We start from the raw sequence: 25,660 nt of genomic DNA on the forward strand, positions 1-25,660 counted from the left end.
AACAGTAGTACATTCATTGGCAAAGAAAAAAGAATATAGCTCATACTTTATACAAAAATTAACACAAAATAGTTCATTGACTTGCATGTAAAACGTAAAACTAGTGTTTTGAAGAACATGTGGGAGAAAAATCGTCATGATCTTTAGTTAGAGTTCTTAAATCATCAAAAGCGTAATCCATAAAAGAACAAATTGATGATTAGGCTAAATCAGAATTAAATCTTTTGCTCTGTGAAAGACGCATTAACAGAATGAAGAGACAAGCTACAGACCAAAGGAAAATATTTGCAAATCACACATAATAAAGGATTTATGTCTAGAATATATAAAGAACTCTCAAACCCAACAATAGAAAATACTCAAAAAAAAAAAAAAAAAAGGCAAAATATTTGAACAGAAACTTTACCAAAGAAGATATAGGATGACAAATAAGCACATGAAAAGATGTTTATTTAACATAAGCATTAAAATCACAAGATGCCCCTGTACACCTCTTACCATGACTAAAAGCACATACCTGACCACATCAAGTGTCAGCGAGGGTGCAGAGCACCTGGAGCTTCCTTGCGTTGCTGATGGGAATGCAAGACGGTCTAGCCATTTTCTAAGAGAGCTTCGCAGTTTTGTTTTCTTAATAAAGTTAAATGTATGTTTACAAGATGACCAGCAGTCCTCCTCTTAGATATTTTCCCTAGAGAAATGAAAACATACATCCACATACAGACTTGTATGTATGTGTTTATAGCAGCGTTAATTATAATCACCAAAAACTTTGGAAACTGCTCAGATGTCCTTCAGTAGGGAAATGAGTAAACTGTGGTATATTCTTCAGCAATAAAAAGGAGCAGAATATTGATAAAATGCAGAATTGTGGATGACTCTCAAAGGTATTATGCTAGTGAAAGACACCAGTCTCAAAAGATTATATACATTAATGTTCCCTCTATATGGCATTTTGGAAACGGTAAGACTAAAGGGACGGAGAACAGATCAGTGATGGGCGGTGGTTAGGGGTTAGGGGAAGGGCTTGACGACCAAAGGGGCAACCTTGCTTTCTTCTTTGTTTCCTGTATGTTTCTGTTTACCTCTTCAGTAGCCTCATTTCTTTCTTTTAAAACTGATTTATTTATTTGTGGTTGCATGGGGTCTTAGCGCAGCACGGGGGTTCTCTAGTTGAGGCACCCAGGCTCGGTAGTTGCAGTGAGCAAGCTTAGCTGCCCTGCAGCGTGTGGGATCTTAGTTCTCCATCCAGGGTTCGAACCCGTGTCCCCTGCACTGGAAGGCAGTTTTTTTAACCACTAGACCACCCGGAAGTCCTAACCTCATTTCCTTGGAGTGTTTCCCACCTGTTTTGCCAGTGGCTTGCCTCTGAAGCCTTCAGCTTGGCTGGTTTGAGAACACTTTGCTTGGATTGAAGGAGTCGTATAAATAGTGTGTGCTTATTCCCATATAACTCTGGGAATATCTCTTATGGTAATGGGTACATGATGCAGTGCTTCTCAGGGTGGAGGAATGGGCTGCATCAACCTGTAGTGTCATTTTCGCCTGAAAAATATATCTCTGGCACTAAAAACTTACCCAGGAGAGAATAATAGATGACGCAGAGCTTCTAGATTTTGATGTGGGTTAGAACTGAAAAATGAGATGTCTTTAAACTCCTTTCCCTTTTCTTCTCTGATAAGTGATATAATGTGGTTTGGACACTCACAGATTCCTGAGATTCCAGGTTCTGGTTGATGATTTACTGCAAAATTGCTTATAAATTGAAGTAGAAAATGTTTTGCAGACCTGGCAGCTTTCTGGCTTCACACCCATTTGTCACCCAGCATTTCCCTTTGTGTATAGAACAAGAATTAATTAGGCTGCACTGCAGGAAAAGTTTATGGCTATAATTTATATAGGATGAATTTCTTTTTAAAGAGACAGCATTGTTTCGTTACACCTATGTACATATAAGTGTGTGTATATATAAAGTAGGTTTTTTCCCCTTAAAGCAGTGTCTGTGAGCCTTTGGAGTGAACACTCATTTTTCTGCTTAACTCTAGACGTTAGTGGAATAGATGCTTTTATGGTGATTGCTTTCTGATGAAACCGTTGGGGTTTTTGTTTCTCATTTTTAAAATCATTGTATACTAGGGAGCGGGTCTCAGTTTTAGGTTTGTGTTTTTAGACATTGGTCAGACTTGTCTGGTTTCCAAAGCTTTGTATTCTTTTGGTTTCTTGGAAGACTTTTTTTTAGGGTCTTGTTCATTCAATTAATGTTTTCATAATCAATGCAAGTCAGAACTTGCAATTTGTTCCTGATTTGCACATTAAAGAGCTCCATTAATTAAGAATCCTGGTGTTTGGCATGTTCCCGCAGGATCTGTGCATTATTTACATGGTAAAAGTGCAGGATGCAAGTTTTCCCCGTTGTAGTGGCAATTGCAGTTAATCCTGCTTTTTCTTTCTTGCCTTTTTAAACAAAACAAAACAAAACACCGTTTTTTGTTTTTTTGCTTTCGAATAACATCACAACTCATTGAAACTCCTTGAGGATACATTGTACCAAAACTGGAACAAGTGATCCAAATGAGGGGGCACAGGAAGAGCAGAAAGTAAATCAAATCCTTTGTTTAAAGGGGAAAAATGCCTCTGGAAGAGGTAGATTCTCTGTGTTTGGTTTTTGTTGGATGTTTCACTTGGCTAAAGGTGGAAGTGTAGTTCTGTTTACTGTGAATTTGCAGATTACCACCCCTCACCCCCGTAATAGTAGTTGTATTGATAAATGTGGTTGCCTTTCATAACCCAAATAACCCAGACATTTAGATGAACGAACTCCCTATGCTTATGTCAAGTAAGCTGCTTTATAATATTCCAGTTTTGAGTTTTTCAGCTTTTTCATGAAATCACTTTCCAGAGTGTTTCCTGGTACCATTTCTTTTGGAAGCCTTGGTCAAAGCTGGAGGTGGTCTCCATCCTGATTCATTAGATGGTGTAAAAGCAGTTGGAAACATGAAATCAGATCACTGGTTAGCAGGTTCCTGCTTTCCAGTTTCAACCGTGGCCAATGCTTACCCTACTCATAATGTATTTCCCCATGAGTAGCTAGTCCATCTTTAAAAGTACTATGAGAAGCTGCAAAGCATTTTTTGAATTAGTGGAAACATTCTTTTTCCCCTGGTATTTATGAAACTTGTTAGGGATTTTATGAGACTTAATTTGTCCTTTTACTACTCTTCCATTACATTATATATGTAAATTCTTTACATATATCTTTGTATATATAAGGTATATATAAAATCTTCACTGTAAAAAAAAAAAAAAAGGCATAAACAGTGGAGATGTAGGTAAAAGAAGAAGTTGAAAGTTCTTCCACTCTCCCAAATCCCTTTTCCTCCTTCCCAGATAAAACAATGGGTGGGGGTGTGTATTCTTCCAGACATTTTAATATTTATACGTTTTCTTCGCTGTACTTCTCTTTCCATTAAATGTTAATGGACATTTGACAAGGAGAAGAGATTGGGGAGAAGGTGGTATGGGGGAAAAAAGGCTGTTATGCTGCTGTTGTTGTTTAGTTGCTCAGTGGGGTTTCTAACTCTTTGCAACCCCGTGGACTGCAGCCCTCTGAGAGGCTCTTCTGTGCATGGGATTCTCCAGGCAAGAATCCTGGAGTGGGTTGCCATTTCCTCACCACCTATTGTTACTTATAAATTTTTTTAGAGAAAGTCATTATGTCACAATACCTTTAAGCTATAATTCTCTTATAATTATGATATTTATTGTTGTTGTTGTTAAGTCACTAAATCATATCTGTCCATTTGTGACCCTATAGACTATAGCTTGCCAGGCTCTTCTGTCCATGGGATTTCCCAAGCAAGAATACTGGAGTGGGTTGCCATTTCCGTCTCCAGGGGATCTTCCCAACTCAGGAATTGAACTCACATCTCCTGCATTGGCAAGCAGATTCTTTACTGCTGACACACCAAGAGGTGTGTTATTAGCTGTCCCCGAATAAGTTTGCACATGTGAGTTGCTTTGAATGTTTGTTATGCTTGGACTGCACCTGACTTTAGTGTGAATTCTTTGGTAATTTTTAATGAGTTTTCATGTAATATTGATTATTTTGCTTGGCGTTTAGTCTCATATCTACCAGATTCTGTTTTTCTTGAGGCTGTTGAGTAAATCTGCCTCCGGCTAAATCCAAAATGCTGCTATTTTAAGAAGAGTTTTTACTAGCTGTTCATACTCTCGTGCAAGGAAAATTTTTACAGGTAGAGAGGCTGTTCAGATCATCTTAAAGATTCTTACATCTTTAAGATGGCACATAGTCCATACTACATCCATGTCAGCAGTGGTAAGGGTTTGCAGGGAGGGCAGAGACAGATGTGCTAACTCAAATAATTAGAAAGCATTTCCGATGACTTCAGTAGACTCATGATATAGAAGACAAGAGCATGAGTGAAAAGAAATCAAAAGCAACGTTTTGAGAATCGGGATGATTAATTCACTTCTCTTTTGGTGTTTGGTTGTGCAGGTACAATGCTAGATGCCTCTATCCTGTAAAATTAGTAAAAATACCTCCCATTTGTTAATCGGCACTGTTCCCCATGCACTGTGTTAAGTTGTTTTTTAAAACATTTATTTATTTGACTACACCAGGTCTTAGTTGTGACTTGCGGGCTCTAGTTCCCTGACCAGGGATTGAATCCGGCCCCCCGGAATTGGGAGCATGGAGTCTTAGCCAGTGGACGACCAGAGAAGTCCCTATGAAGTTCTTTATCAATATCTCATTTAGTTCTCATTCTCATTTAGTTCTCTCTGCAGCCTGTGAAATATAACTGTGTTGTACAGAAGAAGAAATCAACTCTTGGAGAGGTTGGAGTGACCCGATCAAGGTCACACACTCAGGGGCAAGGCCAGTAAGAGGTCTGTTTTGCTTCACAACCTCTGCTCTAGGCCATCACTATGCACATAGTTTAATGCTAAACAGTGTTCCTCCCCCCACCCCCTTTAAAAGAAAGTATGAGGGAATAGATAAAGTGCCAAAGCTTAAAGGAATTAAGGCAGGAGAGATATGGAGATGAATTTGTAATAAGACAGAAGGCTTAGAATGAGTAGTAAATGTAACCTTCAATTTTTCTAAAGATACTTTTTCGGTAGAGAGTTAGGAGGGCCCTTGGTTAATCATCTGATCCACTCCCTCCCCTTATGCAGGTAAGCTTTTTTTAAATGATAAAGAAATAGACAAATGTGTTTTTCTTATTATGTATGTGTTTTTCTTATAATGTATGTATTCATTATATAAAATTTAGAAAATGGTCAAGTGAAAGTAAGGAAATATTCTTCCTCAGTCTGAGCAGTAGAGTTATGTACTTTTAAAATTTTGATATATGGTATAAATATTTTCTAGTTTTCTTCTCCTCCGTGAGTGTAGTTAGGACAAAAGTGGAACAGTGTTCTATATTCTGTTTTGCAGTCTATTTTCTTCTACTTAACAGAGATCATGAATATTTTTCCATGTCATTAAATATTGTTCTACAGCATTATTTTTAATGGCAGCATAGACTTTCCATCATGTGGGTAGTTTAACTAGTTCTTTATTGTTGGACATTTGGATTGTTTCCAGTTTTTCATCTTTATAAATAATGCAGTAAATATTATTGTTAGTAAATCTTTACTCACATCTGTGATTACTTTGTTTCATAAAATAAATTTCTAGATGTGGAATTAGTATGTGTTCCGAGAGGATATACACAGTTTTAAGGCATTTGATCTTTATGGCCAAGTTGCCCTCCAGAAAAGTTGGATCAGTTCACATTCTCACCGTCTTTATATGAATGTCAGTTTCCCTTATCCTTATCAACATTGGGTATTACAGTGTTGTTTCATCTTTATCACTTTGATAGGTGGAAAATTGTCTCTGCTTTTTTTAATTGACATTTAAAAAAATTTACAGTTCCCAGTGTTTAATAGGGGTAAATAGTTTTCTTTCATTCATTGGCCCTTGGTATTTCTTTTGTGAATCATACAGGGAAAATCTTACTTTATTTTATTTTTATGTTGTTATTTGAAATTGTTTTTTGGGTTGTATCAGGTCTTCATTGCTGCACTTGGGCTTTCTCTTCTTGCCGTGAGTAGGGGCTACTCTTTGTTAGGGTGCTCGGGCTTCTCATTGTGGTGGCGTCTTGTTGGGAAGCATAGGCTCAGTAGTTGTGACCCATTGGCCAAGTTGTTCCTTGGCGTGTGGAATGTTTCCCGATCAGGGATCGAACCTGGCTCCCCTGCATTGATGGGCAGATTTTTAACCACTGGACCACCTGGGAAAATTTTAAATTAGTTCTAAGGATGTGTGGTCTTCCTTGTCAGTCAAATATATGGCCACTTCTAATTTCTCCTGCTTTTATTTTCATCTGTTTCTTTTCATTCGATTATCTTGTTGATAGGAAAAATTATATCTACCTCAGAAGACCTCTTTGTATTCTTGAATTTATTTATTTAGTCTTTAAAAAATTTTTTTTTGTATTTTGATTGTGCTGCACTGCATGTGGAATCTTCGTTTCCCAACCAGGGATCGAGCCCACATCGCCAGCAATGGACGCATGGAGTCTTAACCACTGGACCCCCAGGGAAGTCCTTATTTCATCTTAATCAGTTTTTAAAGAAAATTATAGAAGTGAAGTTTGTTTGTAGTAAAAAAAATTTTTTTTCAAACAGTGCTGATTATCCCTCTTCTTGTGACCTAACAGTTCTGAAATACGTAACAGAGACTGTGAAAGTCCTTTTTATCCTTCCTATTATTAGTGCTCTTCACAGAGAACTGTCTCTAGAAGTTTGGTGTATATCTTTCCACATATGTGTGTGTTTAGTTGCTCAGTTGTGTCCTACTCTTTGCGACCCCATTAACTGTAGCCAGACAGGCTCCTCTGTCCGTGGGGTTCTTTCTCCAGGCCAGAACACTGGAGTGGGCTGCCATTCCCTTCTCTAGGGGATCTTCCCAACCCAGGGATTGAACCTCAGTCTCCTTCATTGCAGGCGAATTCTTGACCATCTGAGCCATCAGGGAAGCCCTATTCTTCTGGATACTTTATGTCAACTTAAAATTTTGTAAACTATAAATGAGATCATATGGATACATTGAACTAGAACCATCTTCTCATGTTGATAAATATGTCTTACCTGTTCTTTCTTTTAAAAAATGCTATCTTTATTTTCATTTTCTTTTTCCTGAAGTACTTCAAAGTAATCATCAGCATGTCATTTTGCTTCTAAACACTTCTGTAAATGGCTCTTAAAAAATAAGACTGTTTCTTATATAGCACTATCATCTCATCTAACCAAATCAATACTTTCTAGCAGTCCTAAATAATATGTCCACTTTGTGCTCAAATTACTTCAGTTATCCCCCAAAGTATTTATGGTTTAGTGTATTCAAACCAAATTCTATTTATACTTATCCTTTTCCGCAGCTGCCCAGAAAGTTATCTGTGTAAACTAAATTGATTTAACCAGTCCCCTGTAAATGGGCACTTAAGATGTTTGCCTGTTTTTACCTATTATAAACAGTGCTAAACAAATAGGAAAAGGAGTATGTCAAGGCTGTATATTGTCACCTTGCTTATTTAACTTATATGCGGAGTACATCATGAGAAACGCTGGGCTGGAAGAAGCACAAGCTGGAATCAAGATTGCCGGGAGAAATATCAATAACCTCAGATATGCAGATGACACCACCCTTGTGGCAGAAAGTGAAGAGGAACTAAAAAGCCTCTTGATGAATGTCAAAGAGGAGAGTGAAAGAGTTGGCTTAAAGTTCAACATTCAGAAAACTAAGATCATGGCATCCGGTCCCATCAGTTCATGGGAAATAGATGGGGAAACAGTGGAAACAGTGTCAGACTTTATTTTTTGGGGCTCCAGAAACATTGCAGATGGTGATTGCAGCCATGAAATTAAAAGACACTTACTCCTTGGAAGGAAAGTTATGACCAACCTAGATAGCATATTCAAAAGCAGAGACGTGACTTTGCCAACAAAGGTCCGTCTAGTCAAGGCTATGGTTTTTCCAGTGGTCATGTATGGATGTGAGAGTTGGACTGTGAAGAAAGCTGAGCGCCGAAGAATTGATGCTTTTGAACTGTGGTGTTGGAGAAGACTCTTGAGAGTCCCTTGGACTGCAAGGAGATCCAACCAGTCCATTCTGGACTGCAACCAGGTCCAACCCAGATCAGTCCTGGGTGCTCTTTGGAAGGACTGATGCTAAAGCTGAAACTCCAATACTTTGACCACCTCATGAGAAGAATTGACTCATTGGAAAAGACTCTGATGCTGGGAGGGATTAGGGGCAGGAGGAGAAGGGGACGATAGAGGATGAGATGGCTGGATGGCATCACCGACTCAATGGACATGAATTTGGGTGAACTCCGGGAGTTCGTGATGGACAGGGAGGCCTGGCGTGCTGCAATTCATGGGGTCGCAAAGAGTTGGACATGACTGAGCAACTGAACTGAACTGAAATAACATTTTTGTATGCATCTCTTTGCTTTCTTATCTGATTATTTCTCTAGGATTAATTTCTAGAAATGGAATCATAGGGTCAGGAGGTGTGTGTGAGTGTACAACTTTGATACATTTTGCCAAGTTGCTTTCTGAATCTGTTGTGCTAATTAAACACTTATCAGCTGTGCATGGTGAGGACCCCTTCCTCACATTCTTGCAAGCATCAAGCACGATCAGAAAAATACCACGATGTGAAATTTTTTTTTAAGTGAGGCTGAGCAATTTTTTTTTTTAATGTATTTGGCCATTTGAATTTTGGAGACTGTTAATCCGTTTCTTAGCATCTTCCTTTTCAGTTTAAGCAAATGTTCTTCTATCTTGTCTTTTAGGACCTGCTTTTCATCTGTATGATCTAGGCCTTCTTTAGTTTCTCCACTTTGTTTTTTTCAACTGTGGGAATCAAATCTAGATACAACATTTTAACAGAAACTCACTATTTTTTTTTTTTAATTGTGCTGTGGTAACTGAGGAGGATAGTTAACGTCATTTTTTTGGAATTGAAAATTTCCTGTCACTTTGTCTCCCAGTTGGTTTAGATACATAACCCATATGGGTACATTGATCTAGAAAATGAAAAATGTGCAGTTTCTTTTATTTATTTATTTTATTGTTTGCAGTTTCTTTTTTAAAGCTTGTAGTAGTGTTCATTTCTTCCATCTGTATAATGGTGATATAATAATAGTGCCCACCTGAAAAGAATGTCATGAGGACTTAAATAAGTTAATACATGAAAAGTGCTCAGGTTATTGCCTGGTACTTAGTAGGTCCTTAATACGTTGCTAGCTTTTAATTTTAGTGATGGTAGTAGTTTTTTCCTAGGCTGTAGCTCCATGGCCACAGTATATATTTCCCTCTTCATCAAAGGGTTATGTAAATAAATACTGGTACTGTACTTATAGTCAGACTTCCCTGGTGGCTCAGACGGTAAAGTGTCTGCGTACAATGCGGGAGACTGGGGTTCAAGCCCTGGGTGGGGAAGATCCTCTGGAGAAGGAAATGGCAACTTACTCTAGTACGCTTGCCTGGAAAATCCCATGGGAGGAGTCTGGTAGGCTACAGTCCATGGGGTCGCAAAGAGTTGGACACGACTGAACAACTTCACTTCACTTCATACTTAATAGTCACTGAAACGACTTAGCACGCACACACACACTTGTAGTAAGTTCTTTGGAGATTTAAAGTACACACACAAAGCACATGCCAGGAAAAATATTAAGACATCATTTTTCTTCAGTTACTCATTCAACAACCTGGAGTCTGCCATTTGCCAGCGCCCAGTTTGCCAAGGCTGAGCAGTTCAGTCTCTGCCTCAGGACGTTCACAGCGAGGTGTGGGGATAGGTAAACAGCTGTTAAAGCATCATTTAAATGTTATTACATGAAAGCAACCTCTCAACGTGTTTCATTTTTGGGTTGATAAATAAACAGTGCTTACCCTCACTAATATTAAAAGGGACTTAAATAACATCATCTTTTACTTTCTTGGTGTTTTTTAATGAGTGAATTTGGCTGTGCTGGGTCTTCGTTGCAGCCTGCAGGATCTTTAGTTGCGGCATCCAGACTCTTAGTTGCAGCACGTGGGAAGCTAGTTCCCTGACCAGGGATTGAACCTCGACCCCTTGCATTGCAACCACAAAGTCTTAGCCACTAGACTACCAGGGAAGTCCCTTTTATATAAAAATAAAAGTCATCAGCCTTTGATTTTCTGGGCTTCGGTTTATTCCAGTGGCAATAATGACAGTTTTCATGGGAGTGCACTGTAACATGCCTAACAAAAATTGCTAATTAGTTTCAGGTATATAAGTTCTGAACTCTGATACTGTATAGTTGATATGTTCAAATGAGGAGAAGTTAAGTTTGATTACCTTCCTTCCGTTGACAGAAGGGCGGTTTACTGAGGACACACAGTGTTGAAAACAGTGAACAGGGAGTCCACATTTTGTCAGTATCCAGACTTGGAAATGGCAGTGTAGTTGGGTGTTCTTTCATCTGACCTGGTCATCATTTCTCTGGAACTGAAATATCTGTAGAGGGCTTTTCATGGCCAAAATGGTGTGTTAGCTGCTAGGGTGACGGTATGCACCCTGTGTCTGAAGGAGCTTATAGCATACACAGCACGATATGTGTTGTAGCAGTGATGTGAGGGATACTGGGAGAGAAAGGATTAACTGCGTGGGAACCCCTGTCTCCAGACCCATTCTGTACAGAGACTTTGGGCACTGGGCTCAGGACAGTTCACTACCGAAAAGGCTGTTTATTTAAAGGCTTTTTTAATATGAAAGGATCAAACTATTTTACATGAAACAGAAGGTTACTTGCATTGTGGTCCTCATTTTTAATACATTTATTTACTTCAGAGTTTACTTTAAACTTTAACTGTATTTTAAATTGTAAGAGTAATACGTGATATCAAAATATTCAAACAGTTCAAAAGTGTATCAGATAAAAAGGAGAATATCCACAGTCTCCCTGGGTGACTCCTATTAGACAGTTTGTAAAGAATTCCTTGTAAATAAAACTTGGATTTTAAGTACCTCATGCTCTGAGCATTTCCCCTTTTCCATTTAAAGGGGAAAAATAAATTTCCCTTTTTAGAGAAGTCCTCTGGAACAATGGAGGTTGTCTAGGAATGGTGAAATGGAAGGTAGCTAGTAGATTTCGGGAAGTCCATTGATCAGTCAGATTGCTGTGTCCTGTAGGGCTTTTTAAGGATTTATTGACACACTTCATCAAGGTATTTGAGAGAGCATTCAGGGAAACCTACGAAATTCTGCAATTCTTTTCCCTCCCTTATAAATTCATGCCTGGTCAGAAATTACAGCTTGAGTGGGATGTCCCTCCACAGAACTCAAACGCACACTATCTATCATGTTACTTAGCACGGCAGTAATGTAAAATGGGAAGGATTTTTTCCTTTTGGTTTCTTTCTGTGAAGGGGCTCACCCAGCATATTTTATCCTCTGTCTCTCCATCTCTCTCTTATTTCAACTTCCACTTACTCCCCAATTCCCCACATCATTCTCTTAAGAGAAAAAAAAAATGAATTTTGTCCACCGAGTCCTCTTTCTTATTTGATTTAAAAGGTCTTGGGTTGAATGTTTCTCACAAAAACACTTTGCATTCAGAATTAGCCCATCAAATCGTTTCCGCCACAGACCCCTGCACAGGCTGTGTGCCTTCCGCTGTGGGGCCCCCCAAGGTCGGAAAACCCAAGGCTGCCTTTGGTTTAGTTGTCATGATTTTAGAATATAAGTCCCCACGCCCTGCTTTGAAAAGTTATCCTGGTGGTGATTTTGTACCATAAAGAAATCCTACTTTTGGTTCACACACAGTGGGACAGAACTCCTTCTGCTATTGCAGTCAAAACCACGGTCCTCCTAAGAGCACATTCATTTCTCTAAACCAGGGGGTATGTATGTGCCCGTTCCTAGGAGCCACAGGAGACGTGGGTTCAATCCCTGGGTCAGAAAGATCCCCTGGAGGAGGAAATGGCAACTCACTCCAGTATTCTTGCCTGGAGAATCCCATGGACAGAGGAGCCTGGCGGGCTACAGTCCATGAGATTGCAGAGTCGGACCCGACTTAGCAACCAAACGATGACGACACATCTATATGTGTGTACATCTATATGAATGTATAAAAATTCTACTTGGGCTCACGTTGGAAATGATATCGACTCATCCACATGGTGGGTGTTAAGGAATCTGTAACCTGCAGTGCTCTGTCTTAGTGGTAACGGCATCCTGCTTTTGGAATATAGAACAAGCCCAAACAGTAATACTGACAGAATTCGGAATTATGATACAGTGGAGCCTTCACGTAAGTCTTTGTTGAAGAAGTTAGGGCCTAAATGTTAAGGCTTATTGTTATTCCGAGTTGATAATCTCTGCCTTGCTTTAATAATTTTTCCTCATGCCTGGGTAGCCCGCGAGTTGCACAATAATCACTCACACAGCTTTGTAATCAATGCCCAAAGTAATAGGATTCCTCTGGCCACCGGCAATTAATAAATTTGTGTCTTTTTTAAAACACTAGCAAGTCGGGCCTGAAATACGACTGACTGGCTCTCCTCATTTGCATATTTATTGCAGTGGAAAAATTCTTACCAGATGATTGATGCCGGGCCTGCCTCTTGAATTCCAAGCAGCACGTTATTATGAAATGAAAAATGCTGGCCATACAGTTGATTAAAGTTGAAGACAGTGGAATCGGTGTTTTTTAAGATTGTGGGAGAATTAAAGGCATATTTTAATAGATGTTGACAAGAAGTGAACTAACAAAAGCAAAGCAAAGGATTTGCTTGAAAAGATTTAATCAAACGTCTTTCTGGGGGGATTAATTGCCAGGGATGACTAGTGCAAGTGGCAGGCTTGTGTGGATTTGAATGAAAAGTATTGTTCTCAGGCCAATACAGCGTGTGTCATTTTGACCTATAGTTTAGCTGCAGTTCTAGAGTTACTTTGGAAGAAGGGGGGGGAAAAACTGTTCTTGCAATCTGTACCTTCTAGCTTAATGTATATATCCGGGAATAAGAGGAATGTAGGCGTTTATATATACTTGCACATAAATAATTGTATGTTTGCATATTTGCTTTAAAAACAATGGTGTGGATATTTAAAAACTGCTAAGGCGAGCTTTATTTTACTTTATGCATTTGCTGTCCCCATTGCCCTCCATCTCCTCACCAGAAGTTTTACTTATTGGTTTATAATCTAATTAACGAACTGTGTGCCCATGTCCAAACTTATTCTCTGCCTCCAGTTTTGTTTATGTCGAACAGCCTAGATGAATCAAGGAAAAAAATAAAGCTGTTAGGTGAAAATGGTTTTTAGATTGGTGACATTTTATATATAGAATGCTTGCATATGGGCAGCATGTAAATGAATACTTAATGTGGGAATGTATGAATACTAGTTCTGTCTTAGCACTGTAGATCACAGCAAGCAGAGCCCGAGGTTTTCGCTGTGTGAAAGATGCCGATTTTGTGATAGTAATATACTTTATATTTTATAGCATTTAAACATTTGCAGCATACCTTAATATATACAAGCATTTGTTATTTTTCGCCTTAGTTCTGCAAGATAACCAGGCAAAGGATTATCTGCATGGTGTAGATGAGATTGTTGAGACTCGAAGAGATTAAATGGGGGGGGTCCACTCAGTGGAAAATGACTAGTTAGGGATAGTTTCTGTTCAAATCCAGGGCTCCTAGCCCTCAGTAAAATACTCTTTTCATTTATTCTTTACTTGGGAAATTATTTCTAAGGCTGGTGCCCGGGTGCTTAGTTTGAGTCTTGGTAATAAGGTCAGTCATGTGTCCTTCTTAATCTCCTCGTAAGGCAAAGGCCTCTGGAAATGGACCAGGTAGGACAAAATAAACCTATGTGTCCTTGCCAGTCTCTGTTTGCTTTGTGGCCACGTGCCAGGGGGGAGAGAGAAGACAGTACGCATGCATCTCTGCTGCTTTTCTTAGCTTTGAACTCTGGCAGAGAAACCAGAGGTGAATTACAAAGTGTTGATTCCATTCCCTTGATGATTCATAGGGTTGAACAAGTGAAATTCAACTTTGTATGAGTGATAGAGTTCTTTGGTTTGATTCGTTTTGGTCTGGGGCTGGAAGAACTCACTGTGGGATCTGAGCCTTCAGGGGAGCGTCTTTCCTCACCCGGGTCAACTGTGGCTTCGAGGGAGCCTGCCGCGTCCAGCAGAGGATTGCTCACTGTTTCTTCAGGTTTTACATAAAACTTCACTGGAAGGAAGTGTGACCGTAATAGTGCAAAGAAACGAGAATTGGGTTCTGGCTTCTAAATCTCTTTAGAGGAGGTTGTGCATGTATTGACCACTGATGACTTGACTTTGATAAACTTTTTTTTTTTTTTTGGTGGTGGTGGTGGTGGTTAGAAGCACAGAATTGCAGATTTCATCTCTGGTAGGTCTCCTGACACTTTGATGCATGGTGGTGCTATCCCTGAATGGAGCTTAAATACTTCAGGGCTACTTTCTGACTGGGTGAAGGGGTGTATAAAATGACGACGTATGAGAGAGTATTAACAGAAAGGCACACTTTGATTTACTGATATTGGCTCTGTGCCTTCTCGTTGGATTGATATGCTGTCTAATATATCTGCAATGGATTTTTTTAAACTGACTTGAGCAAAATAAAAGGGCTTGTGTAGCTACTTGAAAGTGGCCCTTAAAAGTAGTGGTCTCTGTGTTGGATGTTTTCACAATTCTTGGTTATGTTACATGTGAGAGTCAAATTATGACTTGCTTGTTGGAGGCAAGCAGCCGTAAACATTATGGACTGCCTTGCAGCTGCTTCTCTGCATGGTTCTTGATCTCCTATTTTAGATCATGGACACGTGGTACTTGGAGGAAGTAAGGGACAAGTACTTGTTTTTCCTGTTCTTATAATTATTTTTTATTGTGGCAAAAAGATACATAGCATGAAAATTACCATTCTAAGTGTACAGTGCAATAATGTTAAGTATAATTACATTGTTGTACATCCAATCGCCAGAACTTTTTGATTTTGTGAAACTAAAACCCTGTACCCATTACATAAGAATTCTCCATTTCCCTCTCCCCACAACCCTTGACACGCACCATTCTCCTCTCTGTTTTTATGAATTAGACTACTCTACATACCTCGTATACTGGAGAAGGCAATGGCACCCCACTCCAGTACTCTTGCCTGGAAAATCCCATGGACGGAGGAGCCTGGTAGGCTGCAGTCCATGGGGTTGCTAAGAGTCGGGCACGACTGAGCGACTTCACTTTCACTTTTCACTTTCATGCATTGGAGAAGGAAATGGCAACCCACTTAAGTACTCTTGCCTGGAGAATCCCAGGGATGGGGGAGCCTAGTGGGCTGCCGTCTACGGGGTCACACAGAGTCGGACATGACTGAAGCAACTTAGCAGCAGTAGCAGCAGCAGCAGATACCTCGTATAAGTGGGATGATACAGTATTTGTCCTTCTGTGACTGACTTATTTCACTGAGCACAGTGTCCTCAAGGCTCATCCATGTTGTGGTATGTGTCAGAATTCCCCTCCTTTTTAAGGCTGAGTAACATTCCGTTGTTCTTTCAGACTAGGCGCCAGACCGAAGGATTGTAGATGACTTTTTCTGTGTAGAGATAGACTGGGGAGGTAGAGTTATTATTACTTCAGCCTTAAAGAGTACAGCTCAATCGCCAGTATATTCACCTTGTCCTGCCACCATCATCACTACTGTCCATTCCGAAAACTTTTTTCTCATCCCAAGCTGAAACTTTGTGTCCATTGAACAGGAAGTCCCCATCCCCACCTCTCCCCAGCCACTCTTCTGTTTTCTGTCTGTGAATTTGACTGTAGTTTTAGGTTCCTCCTGTAAGCGTAATCACACAATATATGTCTTTTTGCAACTGGCTTATTTCACATAGCCTAATATTTTCAAGATTTAGTCTTGGGAATTTTGAGGACCACTTTGCAGATGCAAAATTGATTTGTGGTTTCACTTTGGAGAATATGGGCTGTCTTATAAATAGCTGTTTCTCGAAAAGGAGTAAAAACAATGGTTCATACTTGCATAGAATTGGGATGAGATGAGATTTCTGTTTTCATGGGCTTCCTTACAAGTGTTAGTGTCTCTTGTATTTTCTTAAGTTTCTTGCTATAACATACTTTCAGAACCTTAGCTGTTATGGGCTCTCTGTTTATAATTGTCAGCTGTTTTCATAGGTGCTCACTGATGGTAACATAGTGTTTGTAGGTGCCATTTTTATTCTTTGCTTTCCTCACTATTGTAATTATTTTCCGTACACACACACATACTTTTGCATCATCCCAGTTACGCTTACCACGTGCACGTGTGCTACGTTGCTTCAGTCGTGTCTGACTCTTTGATGCCCCGTGGACTGTAGCTGCCAGGCTCCGCTGTCCATGGGATTCTTTGGGCAAGAGTACTGGAGTGGGTTGCCGTTTCCTCCTCCAGAGGAAGCTTCCTGATCCAGGGATAGAACCGGTATCTCCTGTGTCTCCTGCATTGAAGGCAGATTCTTTACTGGCTGAGCTGTCTGGGAAGTTACACACTTAGCACATTTAGACTTTAAAGTAATTCTTGTCTTTAAAATTGTTATGTCTAAGACTTCTCTGGTGATCCAGTGGTTAAGACTCTGCCCTTCCAATGCAGAGGGTACAGGTTTGATGCCTGGTCAGGGAACTCAGATCATACATGCTGTGTGATGTGACCTAAAAAAGAAAAAATTGTTATGTCTTTATTCTTTGTTTTCTTCTTGCCTACTTCTCATCTATTTATACTTAATCCATTTCCCTAAAACTATCAGAGGAATAATTCTGTATTATTTTTTCCTCTTGAGAATAATTTTTTATCATTATATTTGGTGGAAAGTTTTGTTAAAATTCAGAGCAATGGGTTGAGAATCTTGGGTTGGAACACAAGGCATTTTGGATTTCTTCAGATATTGCAGGTCCTCCCAAGTGATATGGATATGTACTGATTATAAAAGGATTAGAATATGGAATTTATAAATGATAAATGATCAAGGATCTTATGCTATTTATAAACAGGGAAGTTGTATTTATATAGTCTTATATGGAGATTATTGGAGGAATGCAAAGGAGCTGTTAGGTCACTGAGTTCCTTCTGACCAATTCAGGGGGACTTTCTCAGGTAAGCTCTTAGCCTTACAGTGAAATGGGATGCTACAGCATGATCTGTTTGGAGAACTGGTCTGAGTCATGTGTTGGTGTCCCAGTGATAAAATAGGTTAGGATGCAAAATAGTGAGGAAGTTACTCAGCAGAAGCAGAAGAGTTAGAATTAAATTGATAAAAATCAGATAAACGGAAGTTTGTGTGAGCTGGTTAGTCTGAAATGTGAACAGAAATGAATGTGCTGCTGCTGCTGCTGCTGCTTAGTCGCTTCAGTCGTATCCGACTCTGTGCGACCCTATGAACTGCAGCCCGCCAGGCTCCTCTGTCCATGGGATTCTGCAGGCAAGAATGAATACTGGAGTGGGTTGCCATGCCCTCCTCCAGGGGAGCTTCCTGACCCAGGGATTGAACCTGGGTCTCCTGCATTGCAGGCAGATTCTTTACCGAATGAGCCACGAAATGAATGAATGAAATAAAGCCCAAGAAATGAATGTAAGGTCTGCTAAATGAGAGTCAGGATGCTTGAAAGAAGATTATGTTTGCTTAAGGGAAAGAGGGAAGGACTGATAGAAGCATAGCCAGAGACAAATGGACAACTCTTAGTGATAATACATATGGAAAACACAGGATTTAGCCACTGATCGAATATACTGAATACAGGCACCAAAATGTCAGTGATCGCCTATGAAAATTAAACAGAGACGAGAGAAGCAGACAAAGGAGAAGGATTGGATTGGAAGAAAAAACTTTTGTTTCTGATGTGGGGTGTTTGAGGGAGTGATGGAGCATCCAAGTGGAGATTTTCTTAGTTGCTGGAAATGTGAGAGTTTGATTATAAAGAGATGTCTGAATGCTATCAAAACATATCTAGTAATTAACAACATCTAGTTAGCCCCTTTAGTAGGATTAGTAGGATTATGCTGATAAGGAAGGTAAGAGTGTGTTTCTCAGAGAGCCAGTTTTTATTCTGAAAGCTCTTGGTCGTAGACGTTACACTTGATCCCGACCAGCTTTATTATGAATACATCCTGTTGGCTGTGAGAACTGGGTGAGAACACGTGCCCGATGAGCAGATTTCCAATACACAATTCAGTACACTGAACGATCCAGAGCCTGGGGTTCCATATCCCCGCATCCAGCCAACTTTGAACCAACGATATTTGGAAAGAAACTAGTGTGGAGGTTCCTTAAAAAACTGGAAATAGAACTGCCTTATGATCCAGCAATCCCACTGCTGGGCATACACACTGAGGAAACCAGAAGGGAAAGAGACACGTGTACCCCAATGTTCATCGCAGCACTGTTTATAATAGCCAGGACATGGAAGCAACCTAGATGCCCATCAGCAGATGAATGGATAAGAAAGCTGTGGTACATATACACAATGGAGTATTACTCAGCCATTAAAAAGAATACATTTGAATCAGTTCTAATGAGATGGATAAAACTGGAACCTATTATACAGAGTGAAGTAAGCCAGAAAGAAAAACACCAATACAGTATACTAACACATATATATGGAATTTAGAAAGATGGTAACAATAACCCTGTGTACGAGACAGCAAAAGAGACACCGATGTATAGATCAATCTTAGGGACTCTGTGGGAGAGGGAGAGGGTGGGGAGATTTGGGAGAATAGCATTGAAACATGTATAATATCGTGTATGAAACGAGTCGCCAGTCCAGGTTCGATGCACGGTACTGGATGCTTGGGGCTGGTGCACTGGGACGACCCAGAGGAAGGGTAGGGGAGGGAGGAGGAAGGAGGGTTCAGGAGGGGGAACGCGGGTATACCTGTGGTGGATTCATTTTGATATTTGGCAAAACTAATACAATATTGTAAGTTTAAAAATAAAAAAAAAAAAAATAAGTACAGAAGAAAAAAAAAGAAAGAAAAAAAAATGTCAGAAAGTTCCGAAAATTTGCAGCACTCTTGACAACCATTTCCACAGTATTTGTATCATATTCACAACAATTTACGTAACATTGACATTATACTAGTTGTTATAAGTAATCTAGAGATGATTTGAAGTATGTGTGAGGATATGGGTAGGTTATATGGGTTATATGCAAATTAGGCCCTTTGATATAAGGAAGGGACTTGAGCATCTGTGGATTTTTGCTACCCAGCGGGAGAGGCCCTGGAACCAATCCCGTGAGGATACAGAGCGATCACTGTATTGCGAACAGGAAGTCATTAACTTGGGTGTGTGTTCGTCAACAGGAACTTTCCATAAGGGTATATGCTGAGAGCGGAGAAGACAATGGCACCCCACTCCAGTACTCTTGCTTGGAAAATCCCATGGACGGAGGAGCCTGTTAGGCTGCAGTCCATGGGGTCGCCAAGAGTCGGACACAACTGAGCAACTTCACTTTCACTTTTCACTTTCATGCATTGGAGAAGGAAATGGCAGCCCACTCCAGTGTTCTTGCCTGGAGAATCCCAGGGACGGGGGAGCCTGGTGGGCTGCCATCTACGGGGTCCCACAGAGTCGGACATGACTGAAGTGACTTAGCATAGCATAGCATAGCATACACTGAGAGACCAAATGAATGAGGTGGCAGCTCACACCAGAGGCAGAGAAGATCTCTCAGGGAAGGGAGGTGGTGGTGATAGGAATCCTAGGACTAAGTTGTGCTTCTGGGGGGAAAAGAGAAAGTATTACTTAAGGAGCCAGTTGATAAAGGGATAATCCAAGAGGCAACTGTAGAAGGATAACTGAGATAACACCAGAGGAAGAAAATGATTGCTTATGATGACAGACAAGGAAGGATTTTGTCAAACTTAGTAAATTTAAGAACTCAGAACTTATTGCAGATGTTTTAAGTTTCTTACACATGTTTCCTTGCCTGTTCTCCACAGGGACTCTAGGAGGTAGGCACTGTTATTATTTCCTTTCAGGAATTCTGCATTTCAGAGAGTTCTTAGGCCCGGCCAGTCCTGTACACCTCTCCCGCCCCAGCCAGTACTACTCGGGAGGCAGGCGTCAGAGGCATCACCTGCTTTGGAGCACTGTAGGTAATTAACTGTTCCTTTTCCCTGCTTTATTTCCCAGGTCACAAGGCACTTAAAGCACTGTTGAGGTCATTGGTAGATCTCCAGGAAGAGTTGCTTTTCCAGTACCCAGACACTAGGTATCTCGTAGATGGGACAAAACCCAAAGCAGAAAGGTAAGGAGGAATGGAACTATGGAATCTGTCTTTTCATCTGAATATTTTCCCACTGTTTATAAAGTCAGGTCCTTCCAGAAGATATCAGACTTCTTAATGTTAGTAAACTATTAATAGAAAGAGCCTCTCACATTTAATTGGTAGCCAGGATGGCATATAAATTGGAAATTATCTTTTGGATTTTTATGTGTAGTTGTGCCTAATTGTGTTTGTGCATGTGTGCATGCTCAGTCGCTAGGTTGTGTCCAACTTTTTTGTGACCCCGTGAACTGTAGCCTGCCAGGCTTCTCTGTCCATGGGATTCTGCAGGCAAGAATCCTGGAGTGGGTTGCCATTCCCTCCTCCAAGGGATCTTCCCAACCCAGGGATCAACCTGTGTCTCCTGCATTGCAGGTGGATTCTTCACCACTGAGCCACCTAGGGAGCCCAGTTACCTTTGTAAGCTTCTGCAAAAAACTTGCCTCTGGGGGTTGGGGGCTGCACCTCTTGGCTTGTGGGATCTTAGTTCCTCGACTAAGGATCAAATCCAGAGCCCTGGCAGTGAGATCACTGAGGCTTAACCACTGGACCACTAGGGAATTCCCCAAACTTGCCTTGTTTTTTAGATCTAGTGAAATTATTGGTGAAAGCACATTTTTAGTATGAATGCTTAATTGATGTTTACGAAGCCCTTTGTTGCCCATACATGGAATTGCCAGTTGCAACCATCGACTTTTTAGTAAGGGAAGAGGCAGTTATTTTGACTGGTGGAAACCTTTTGGAAAATAGCAGCATAAACTTTTTTTTCCCTTCCTGAAATGATCACACCTGATGAAGGGTCACCCGCCTCCTTGACCTCTCCCTCTGGCTGAGCCTGCTGCAAGTGGTACCTGCCTGTTGTCTTCCGTTGCACTTCTCTTCCGCTCCACTCCTTTCCACTGAGTTAGTTTGAAGGACAGAGGAGAGGAGCTCTCTTGTAGGAAGCACTTCCTGTGTGTTGGGGTCGGCAGTCCATAGAGTGCAGCTGGTTCTAACTGGAGGCTCCGGTACGTTCTCAGGCGGTTGAGGGCATTGCAGTCTAGCTTGGGTTCTGTGGCCTATCGCTTTGAGTTTTCTTCACGTTCTGCTTCTCTTCATTTGGTTCAACTAATACTATTCAGCTTTCCCGAACAATTGGTTACAGAGAGACATATTCCCCTTATTGATTTGGGGATTAAGGTCATAAAAGTATGATTATGTGTTTAATTTTTAAAGACCCTGCTATAACAGTATAGACCTGGTTCATGTGCATTTCTAATAATGTTTTTAACAACCTCATTTACTTTTATGGTTTTCTTACCTTTTAAAAATATTTTTGAAACCACCTATTTTTATGTTTATTTGAAAAAGTACAGAAGTTTTTGTTTGACTGTGTGAATGCTCTCTTACAACAGAAAAAAGCCATACTCTTTAAAAAAAAAAATTTTTTTTTATTTATTTGTTTGGCTGCGTGGGATCTTTAGTTGCCACACGTGGTATCAAGTTCCCTGACCAGGTATCGAACCTGGGCCCCCTGCTTTGGGAGCGCAGTCTTAGCCACTGGGCCACCAGGGAATACTCCTGACTGCACATGGGCCTAGGTTTTACTCAGGTAACGTTTATTTACATTGGACTCTTACTGGGTTTTCCAGTGAAGAGGAGATTTCCAGTGATGATGAAGAGCTCGTAGAGAAGAAGAAGCCGCAGAGGAGGGGCCCGACAAAGAGGAAGCTGGAGACGGAGGACTACCCCAGCTTCATGGCGAAGCGCTTCGCCGACTTCACCGTCTATAGGAACCGCACGCTCCAGAAGTGGCACGATAAGACCAAGCTGGCTTCTGGAAAACTGGGGAAGGCAAGCGTGGGTGCCTGTGTGTGTGTGTATGTGAGTGTGTGAGGCAGGTCGTGGCAACCTGAAGCGGCTGTGAGAAATGGGAGCTACAGCTCCCTTATATGGATGATGCCTTGATGTGGTAGTCATCCGTCATCTCTGTGGAAAAATTTACTGAACTCCTACCACTGAGGTTTATACCATTCAGGCGTGGGTTTTCAACTTTATTAGTGAGGAGTGTTTTAAGTCTAGAAATGGTGGCCTTGTAAGTGTTGGAAAAACAAAATACCTTAAAGAAACGGATTTTACCACAATTAATATTAAAGGAGCAGAAGTTAATCTCTGTGTATAGGAAAGTAATGTGACCTGCTTAAGACTAATTTTTAGTTTTTTTCTGAGAACAATCACAGCCATTCACCCACTCAGCCTTTAACCGAAAGCCCCTCCTGGAAAGAGGATTGTCTGTTTCTCTGCTGACACAGAAAGATATAGAAACCAACGTTGCTGGCTTCTGCAGAGACTTTGTGCGTTATCTGACACTGGTTGATATTGTTGCAGGGTTTTGGTGCCTTTGAACGCTCAATCTTGACTCAGATCGATCATATTCTGATGGACAAAGAAAGATTACTTCGAAGGACACAGACCAAGCGTTCTGTCTACAGAGTTCTTGGCAAACCTGAGCCAGCAGTCCAGCCTGTCCCGGAGAGTCTGCCAGGGCAGCCGGTAAGGACTCTGATGCATGGTGATTACGGGAGCAGTTCCTAAAGGAGGCTAATTAACTGGACGATCTGCTCACCTCCTTGTAGGTATTCCTTGGGGTATAAGAAATAAACGAAAGAAAGGGGGGAAAAAAGCACTGCTTTGTTTGAGAAACTGAGATGATGTCAGAGGGGAAAGTTTTTAAAAAATGAAGCCGCTGGGGCACAGTTCTTTAGGTGCTAGACTACTGTGTTACCCCTTTGCCTGGCAAAGAAATAAAGCCACTCTTTCTCCTGAACAAAAAATAATAATGAATAAAGCTATTATTAACTTGTGTATAGCCTTCTCTTAATTTTGAGTTTGATATGAGTCTGGTCATGGAAGCATTTGTAATTCAGTTTTTAAAATTCAGTTTTAAAGCTTCTTCTTTAGAAGCACTAATATTGAGTTGAGTGTGTACTTTAGACTTTCCTTTGCATGTTTATATGCTCCAGGAAAGGATCCAGAATTGGAAGAGGCAGATTCTTCTGTCTAAAGGAAACTCTTTTATTTATAATAGAAATATATACTTAATATGTATTTCTTAAGTTCAGAAGAATTTTAAATGAAAAGTAAAATTCCCCTAGTCTGAAAATTCCACTCCTTAGGTTTAACCAATGTTCATAGTTGTAACAAGCTTTTAGGTATTTTCTACACACACACACACACACACACACACACACACACAACACATAATGCATTCATAAAAATACGGTTTTTGGAACTTTCCTCTTGGCCCAGTGGTTAAGACCCCATGCTCCCAATGCAGTGGGCATGGGTTCAGTCCCTGGTTGGGGAACTAAGATCCCACATAGCCTGCACGGCATGGCCAAAAAAAACAAAAAAAAATTGTCTATTTTTTTTTAACTAAATGGGATGGATATATATGTGTGTATAAATATATAAGTTATACATACAATCTTACAGCTTTCTAAATTATTCTAGATATTTTTCCAGGCTGTTACGTAGAGATCTACCTCATTTTTTCTAATGGCTAGAGTATTCCATTGTATGGATGTGTGCTAGAATTTATTTGAACAGTGGATATTTATGTTTTCTCTAGTTTTAGAAACAGTGCTATAAGAAACATTCCTGAGCATTTATATACTTTTGTTTTTATGTGAACATGTGGATACACTTTTAGAAGTGGAAATATTAAGGAGAATATGCATTTTAAATTCTGATAGATGTTGTAAAATTGCCTCAAAAAGGCTGCTGTATTTTCCATTACTGAAGATTGCCTGTTTTGGAGATGAAAAATGATGTTTTTTCATCTCAATTTGCTTGTATTAGAATGAGATTAAATATATTTTCATATAACCATTGAGTATTTGTGTTTTTTCTGTCAAGTGCCTATTAATGTTTTGCCCATTTTTCAACAGCATTATTTTTGTTCTTTAATTGTGAGAGCTCTTTATATCTTAAGGAAGATAGTGGTTTTACTGTTCTACACATTCTTTATAGTCACTGCATTACTTTGTTAACCTCATTGGGATTCACTTTTTCCTTCTTGCTGATGTAGGAGATCCTTCCTGAGGCCCCTGCCAATGCCCACCTGAAGGACTTGGATGAAGAAATCTTTGATGATGATGACTTTTATCACCAGGTATGATTTTTACACTCTTTTCTTTTGTTATAAATCAGGCTTTAGCATTTTAAGACACCTGATAGAATTCTCTGACCTAAAGGTAGCTATCTTACCTTAGAAGGATAGAGTCAGACAGGGTTTCTGAACATGTACTCAGAATCGACTTGCTGTGTAGTTCTAGATGTGTTACTTTGGTTTTATATTTTTCCTCCTGAAATGAAAATAGCTACAGCTTCTTTGTTAGTTGTTACAGAGTGTAAGTTACTGTAGAACAGTTTCAGTGTCTTTGCATCAGGTGACTTATTTTCTCTCAGCCACTTTTGATGATGTTCCTGGAGGATTTATTTTTTGTTTGGTTTCTTGTCCTGTTACTAGCAGGTAAGGACATGGGGTTGAAAGGCCAGAATCCCAGAATTCTTGAATTGTGCTTCTGCTTCTGTCATATTACATCTCTTCTCTTAAAACTTCCTTGTGTGTGTGCATGTTCAAATCAGTTAGGTACATATTGAGGTTGCCTGCCACTGTTGATTATAATAATAGTGTAGTGCTTTGAAAACAGAAGGAATTGCTAGAGGTTGAAATCTAGTCCAGTTCTCAGTGTCTCCTCACAGTCATTCCCCCTGTTCTTGCTCTGCCCCTGCCATCTGCTGTCGTGCTGATCTTTCTGATGACGGTTGTACCATCTAGGTAGACTAAAATCTGGGCTAGTCTAAAGAACTAAAATAATTTCCTCTAATCCTGGGTCTCTTACCAGTCATACATCTTAATGAAACGTGCTGTAGGCTGTCCCCTCTCTAGCTCTGGAGAGTCAGGGATGCTGTTCAGTTTTGGTTGAGTCATTATTTGTCACAATGATCCTTGTTAACTTTTATGGAAGACTTTTCAAATGCTTGTTGGGGGTGTAGCTGTAATGATGGTCCTGTGTAGTATATGGAAGTATGAAGGAAGGAACACAGGAAAACTACACTGTGAAGAAAGTAGAAAAAGTGATTCTGTATTGAGGAAACCTCTGGTTTTGCCCTAAAAAAGAGAGAGAGATATTTTAAAATTAATCTTGCTGTTCACTCTCACTCTGATGTTCCATAAAATTATTGCTGTGCATCTTAAAAGTAATGATGAGAGGGTGGAGGCAAGAGGATTG

The 25,660-nt window shown here is 40.2% G+C and overlaps 1 protein-coding gene across 2 annotated transcripts in view; it reads left to right on the top strand.

Annotated features, from left to right (window-relative positions):
* Positions 1-25,660, top strand: part of AATF (apoptosis antagonizing transcription factor) — a 109,435-nt gene that overhangs the window by 22,740 nt on the left and 61,035 nt on the right. For both annotated transcript variants that reach the window (XR_009731227.1, XM_061390298.1), the window contains exons 5-8: positions 20,252-20,366; positions 22,016-22,217; positions 22,752-22,916; positions 24,454-24,537. Coding sequence is in view for 1 of the 2 variants with exons in the window: in XM_061390298.1 (XP_061246282.1) it covers positions 20,252-20,366; positions 22,016-22,217; positions 22,752-22,916; positions 24,454-24,537 (566 nt within the window). In the remaining variant the exon portion in view is untranslated. The remainder of the gene's footprint in view (positions 1-20,251; positions 20,367-22,015; positions 22,218-22,751; positions 22,917-24,453; positions 24,538-25,660) is intronic.

This window comes from Bos javanicus, chromosome 19 (genome assembly GCF_032452875.1).
Source record: "Bos javanicus breed banteng chromosome 19, ARS-OSU_banteng_1.0, whole genome shotgun sequence".
Classification (NCBI taxonomy): Eukaryota; Metazoa; Chordata; class Mammalia; order Artiodactyla; family Bovidae; genus Bos; species Bos javanicus.